This window comes from Azolla caroliniana, unplaced genomic scaffold (genome assembly GCF_043228905.1).
Source record: "Azolla caroliniana isolate FFs.n. ecotype wild unplaced genomic scaffold, voAzoCaro1.0.p SCAF_5, whole genome shotgun sequence".
In the NCBI taxonomy this organism is placed as follows: Eukaryota; Viridiplantae; Streptophyta; class Polypodiopsida; order Salviniales; family Salviniaceae; genus Azolla; species Azolla caroliniana.
The window spans coordinates 575,018-581,418 of NW_028230440.1; the positions used below are offsets into that span (position 1 = coordinate 575,018).

General features: G+C 37.2%; 1 protein-coding gene across 2 annotated transcripts; it reads left to right on the forward strand.

Moving 5' to 3' along the window:
- Nucleotides 1–736: 736 nt before the first annotated feature.
- Nucleotides 737–6,198, forward strand: LOC147863461 (phosphatidylinositol 4-phosphate 5-kinase 9-like). Of its 2 annotated transcripts, XM_087319572.1 has the most exons (9): nucleotides 737–1,731; nucleotides 1,840–2,722; nucleotides 2,855–3,022; nucleotides 3,451–3,616; nucleotides 3,721–3,831; nucleotides 4,093–4,280; nucleotides 4,377–4,546; nucleotides 4,742–4,898; nucleotides 5,000–6,198. In XM_087319572.1, exons 1-9 carry the CDS (start codon nucleotides 1,419–1,421, stop codon nucleotides 5,295–5,297), a joined length of 2,454 nt encoding a protein of 817 aa, XP_087175698.1. In that variant the 5' UTR covers nucleotides 737–1,418; the 3' UTR covers nucleotides 5,298–6,198. The 2 variants fall into 2 exon arrangements, with proteins under 2 accessions (XP_087175698.1, XP_087175696.1); XM_087319570.1 differs by having other exon boundaries at nucleotides 737–2,722.
- The last annotated feature ends 203 nt before the right edge of the window (nucleotides 6,199–6,401 follow it).

The window sequence follows — 6,401 nt, forward strand, 5'->3', positions numbered from 1 at the left end:
TGGAAAGCATATGAACATAATAAAGACAGAAAATTAGGGGGGGGGGAGAGGGAGGCCTCAAACATGCTCTCAAATTTGGAAAGAACCTCCTTCTCCTCCTCCTCCATCACTTTCAATCTTGATGAGGCTCTGTTTCTTTTTTCCTTTCTGTGCATATAGTAGGAGATTTGAACCCATGTCTATTTGGTTCTCCTGTATGTCGCCATGGCCATAGCTATAACTTCGTCCTCGTAGTAGAGACACTTATGATTTGAGGAAAATGTAGAACGAGCCGGGCGATTCACTAAGAGAATCTTCTGCTTAATTGAGTCAATCAATCAATCAATCAACCAGAAAAAGAAACGACACTGCGTTCTTATCACAAAATCTCTCCTCCCCAACATACATATACATATGTGTTTTATTTTTCTCCTTCATAAGTACGGAATAAATTAAGTATAAAATACATATACAAATATGTACATCTATAAGCATACATATGTATATGAAATATGGATAGAAATACGGTCACACATACACCCATAAATACATCTATAAATATCCTTCCGTTAGTAAAAAAAAAAAACCCATTTATTCCCCTAATTCAATCTGTTTTGATTTTGGTCCTATTTTATTTTCCTTCCTTTTCTTCTTCATAATTCGGTTTTCTTCCTCTCTCTCTCTACATATTTTCTTTGATTTTGATTTGGGGTTTCTTTGCACCACACACACACACACACACACACACGCACGCACTCTATCTCTCTCCTCTCTCTTTATATTTTCTTTGATTTGGGGTTTTGGTCTCCTCTATATTTTCATCGATTTTGGATCCATTGTTTCCCTTATAAATCCATACTTGTTCCAGTAATTCTGAGTTTTTGTTTTCGTTCGTCCATTCATTCACCACTGTCCCCCTCTCTATTGCCTTCATTTTTGGGCGTTTCTTTTGATTACTCTGATTTGAATTGTTGTTCTTGACCAGTCGGATTTTTTGCTCTACTATTTTCTGCAATTCGTTTGGTTTCCAGCTATACCCTCTCTTTACCTGTGATTGGGAATTTTCAGGTTTAGGTTTTCTTTTTATAGCGCTGTTTTATATTTCGGGTTTTCCGTCATTTTTATGCGACTCTCTGTTTTTCTTTCCAAAACTCCGTTGTCCTCTGATTTGGGTTTTTCTTTTCTTTATTTTTTCATTGAATCTGCCATAATCTCTGATTATTCATGAGAGAAATCCTTCCAGCTATTCTTCATCTGTTACATATCTTTAATTAATATACCGGCTCTTGATTCTCTTTTATAAACTCTTAAACTGCATGTTTTTCAATGTTTATAATAATCTCTCTGTTTTTCTATGCCCATAATATCTCCATTTGTACGATAGAGAGATAGAGACAAGAGGAATTGGTTCATTATTCTTGGAGAGCCATTACATATTCATGTTGGGAAGTAGCGTAAAAGAGCTCTTTGTCGCTCCCCATAGCTTTTCTCTACTGGTTTTGATACAGTATATAGACATGGTTAAGCTTCAATCTTCTCCAATATCAATAAAGATAGTATTTATGTATAAGAAGGGAGTGCCCATCATCAGTAGTTTGATCTTCATGTCTCCCCAAAATACTCACGATGAACATGGACAAACTAATGGCAATGTTGATGCTAATGGAAATATGGGGATGCATAACACAGGATCGTTTAACCACCCAAATGCTAATGACAAGATGTCATGCCAAGTTCTTATTGAAAAAGAAGGTAATGCTCTCTATAACTGCAGAGTGACACCATGCATTCCTTCTAGTAGAGTTGCTTCATCAGAGTCTTGCAGCGGGATGGAGGCTCATTTACATGTTGTAAACATAGGTGAAGTTAGGGGTATATTCAAAGGTCAACCCCTCATGGTCGACAAGAACCATATTGATTATGGTAGAAGCAGAAGACATGCCAATACATGTGGGCAATTCCTAATGATCAACAAGAATCTTGGCTTCAGTGAAAGAAAGCTTGCCAATGGATGTGTCCCTTACATAGGGCAATACCTCATTCTCGATAAGAGACACATAGCTTTTGGTTTTAGTAGAAGAGGGTATGACAATAGGTACATATACAAAGGGAATTGCCTCATGATAAAAAAGGAGCATACTGTGTGTGATAGAAGAATGCATGCTCATGGATTTGTCTTCACGATCAAGAAGAAACATGATTGCTGTAGAAGAAAGCATGTCAATGGACGTGTCTACCACAAAGGACAATGGCTCGTGATCAAGATGAAGAATATTTCTTTTGGTAGGAAAAGGCATTTTAGCAATGGAGAGGATGTGCATAATGAAGGGGCATGGAAATCTGATACCCTGGATAGCATTGGCATGGAGAATAATGGAGTTTGGAAAGGGCCCCAATTGATGCGGATGAGTGCCTTTCTATCATGGCCAAAAGTTGATTCATTACATGATAACTTTGCCTTCTTAACGGAAGTATTTGGTGGTCATGATATGATCAAGGCCACACTTGATGCAACTGAAAGTCCTAAAATAAGTTCTCTACCGCATGTACAAGGACTGAGTCCTAGTCAAGGTGTTGTTGAGAACAACAAAGAAGACCCATCACATGTTGGCAGCCTTTCCCTCATAGGGGATGCAGTTGGTAACCAAACTTACATGATAAAGGAAAAGAGAAAACCGGGTGAGATTATAGACAAGGGACATCAAAGCTATGACTTAATGTTGAACTTGCAGCTTGGAATCAGGTTTTTGATCGCAAATTTCTGTATTATGAAATACAATGTGATAGTGTGTGTTGGCTTAATAAAACCTAAACCTTAGACATGCAAGTATATTTGCTTGGTATAACTGAACCCTAAATCTCCATGTTTTTACAGGTATTCGGTTGGCAAAGTTACACCACAGTGTAGGAAAAGTCTCACTCGCCAGGACTTTTGCTCAAAATTTAATATTAGTTTGAGCTTCCCTAGATATGGATCTCGGATGACCCCTCCCCACCAGTCGACTGACTTCAAGTGGAAGGATTACTGTCCTACGGTTTTCAGGTATCACAAATTTGTCAAAAGTGCAGATACATTATTACATTATATTTGTAGTAATTCTAAACCCTGTGGATTTTGAAAAAACTTTGTGATATAGTAAAGTTTAAACCCTAACCACAAACTCTGATGTATGGATTTGAAAACTTTGACACATGGTACTAAATGTATTATAAGCCCCAAACCTTAAAGTATAGGATTTGAAAACTTTGTGACATGGCAGCCCTTAAAACCACAATGTATTTAAAACTTTAAAACTTTGTGAATTGATAAGATGCATAAATATTCCTACACTATACCTAATAATAATTGGTGTCATTGCTTTGGCACTTTCTTTATTTCATGGGTGGAAACAATAATACATACTTTTCTGATTTCAAATTTGGAAAGAGTTTTATTTTCTTTTATGTTTAACTTACGGTGATCTTGTCCAGGTACCTAAGAGAAACATTCAAGATTGATGCAGCCGATTACATGTTATCCATATGTGGGAATGATGGACTGCGAGGGCTCTCGTCTCCGGGAAAAAGTGGGAGTGTTTTCTATCTCTCTCACGATGAGCGCTACATGATTAAAACGCTCCGGAAAACTGAAGTAAAGGTATCATGCAATCTAGATTGTATGAAAAGAGTAAAGCCAACTTAATGGTCTGGCCAAACCTAACATTTCTCTTTAAAATTCTTTTTCTATGGATATGGATGTAGGTGCTTCTTAGGATGCTCCCAAGGTATTATAAACATGTGCAAAAATATGAAAGTACACTACTTACAAGGTTCCTTGGACTTCATAGGATCAAAACCATGGGAGGTCAGAAGGTATAATTTGTCGATCAATTCTCTAAACTTAGTGGAAATTTACCAAAACATCTCTATATAGTGAAAATTTGAAGCCCACGGGATTGCTCTGATAATGCTTGAAAACCAAGGGGTAATTCTTGCAATTATCTGAGAACTTAAGGGATTCAAGTATTTTTCCCACCAATATTAGTAGCACTGCTAAGGCTGCTATATGGCGATTTCATTTTGTATTTGATGCGGGAAGGGCTGATCATGTGTTCTTTTTCTTTTTTTCTGTAGGTTAGATTTGTTGTAATGAGGAATGTCCTATCCACGGATTTGTGGATTCATAAAAAGTTTGATTTAAAAGGGTCTTCCCATGGTCGATCAATAGGGAATGTAAATGCTAACGAGCATACAACACTGAAGGATTTAGATCTGGATTATGTGTTTCGAATTGAGCAAAGGTTGGGAGATTTGATTTTGAGGTAATTGTTGTTTATTTGTTCATCATTTGCTGCTCTATTTTCATCCATTTGTTGATGAAACTTTTATCTTCCATTTCTATTTTAATGCTTTTTCAGTCAAGTAGCTGAAGATTGCAAGTTTCTTGAGTCCGAACATATTATGGATTATAGCTTGTTATTGGGTGTGCATTTCAAAGAACCTTGTAGAAGACCAGCTCAGACAGATGACTGCAAGTATGACTTCACACTTCACGAGATGGCAAGTTCGCGATTCAACGAAAATAGCGGTATAATATAGTGTCTTTTGGCTTGTAAGAATTCATATTTGCATGTCATGGACATAAAATAATGAGCTATACTGTCTTGCATTGCCTCTATGTGTTTGTTGTTCACATTATTTATCAGATTATGATAGTGTTAATCCAACAATTGTTACTCCCTGCCAATTGCCAGCTAAAATTAACATTAAAACTTATCTACAGGCAAATTTGTGGAGATTAACATGGGGTCAAAATGTCTACCTTTGAGCTATTTAAGATTCAAGCAAGGACTTGGCATTGACACTCTGGACTACGATGATTTAAAATGTGATGCCATCAATAATGCAGATATTGGCCAAATGCTTCATCAAGAAGAAAGGTGATACTAAAACCTTTTGTGTAGCTGGTTGTGGTAGGTACAAAAACTAATCAGTCAATTGATTTTTTTAAAGACTAATTGATACAAACTTTGCTTGCCAGGTTAACTGTACAAATAGGTTCGGACATGCCAGCGACAGCTTGTCAAAGAATTAATGTTAATGGTGGAAATGAATGTTATGAGGACCCTCATGGTGGCAATGATGTCATGCTGTACTTTGGGATAATCGATATTCTTCAAGAGTACAATATGGGCAAGAAATTAGAACATGCCTATAAATCTCTACAGTTCGATTCACATTCCATATCTGCAGTTGATCCGGCATCATACTCTCGAAGGTTCCAGCGGTTCATGCATGAAATATTCCGTTATGGCCAAGATGATGAGGCGAGAATATGATTTTACAAAGAGGAATAAGTATTCAGGAACCTTTTTGGGTTGTAATGTATTCCTCTATTTCCATTATCTCTAAACGATTTGGAATTAGTACTTCAGGAGGGCTGAGCATTTCATGCATTGAAATGTTTCACTGGATTCTCTGTCACTGTCTATATCAGAGATCTGGCATTGGAGGACCCTGACAATCATCCATGAATGAGAGCTAAAAGATTTTGGGGTGATAATGAATTCCTCCATTCCCATTATCTCTAATAGATTTGGAATTAGTACTTGGGGAGGGCTGAGCATTTCATGCATTGAAATGTTTCACTGGATTCTCTGTCATTGTCTATATCAGAGATCTGGCATTGGAGGACCGTGACACTCATGCGTGAATTGTCATGAACGAGAGCTAAATCTCCATGCTATCCAAATCTTTGAAGCAAAAGCATCTAATGATAAGGGTAGAGGAAGGGGAGGGCTTGAGGCAAGGTGAAACATCCTTCCCAGCCAAAGTAACTCAAATATATGCCTTCTTTGAATCAAAGGATGAAGGGCTAAAATTATGCAGGCTCAACTGATCGAATATGTAGTGACTACGAGCACAAAAGTTATCGGCTTATGAAACAGGCTTCCCCAGGCAGATGTCGAGCTTCATCATCATGATAAGAAGCATAAACCTTTGCAAATTTTTCATGATGACCTTGCTTGGGCTGTTACGCATTTTTTGTACTAATAGATGACATTTTTCATCAACATCTCACGCACAGCAAATGTCACACTTTGTGATTGAGCTGATAAATTTTGAACATAAGAGTTTCCTTGCTAGTAAGACCCTTATCTTACCACCACATAAGATGTAAAAACTTTTGAAGGGGCTTGCAACATCAATTTTGTTATATATTTCAAAGAGTTAGTTTCGTGAAGATTTCAAAATTGCATTTTTGGTTGGGTGGTGTGGCCATGTATTGTGATCCTATATGTCATAATGTATGACAGAAGGGCTACTTGACCCCATGCTGTTAAACATGCCATGCACTGGGTCATTGCAGTAAACCTTAAAGCTTCAATTGTTTATAGTCAAAACAAATGTATCTATTACACTTACATCTTTTGGAATATGTA

Excerpts from the sequence above, each read along its gene's own strand:
- LOC147863461 (XM_087319570.1), top strand. The coding sequence starts at position 1,419 with ATGTTGGGAAGTAGCGTAAAAGAGCTCTTTGTCGCTCCCCATAGCTTT. Across the intron at positions 3,617-3,720 it reads TCCGGAAAACTGAAGTAAAG|GTGCTTCTTAGGATGCTCCC; the intron begins GTATCATGCAAT and ends ATATGGATGTAG. Across the intron at positions 3,832-4,092 it reads AAACCATGGGAGGTCAGAAG|GTTAGATTTGTTGTAATGAG; the intron begins GTATAATTTGTC and ends TTTTTTCTGTAG.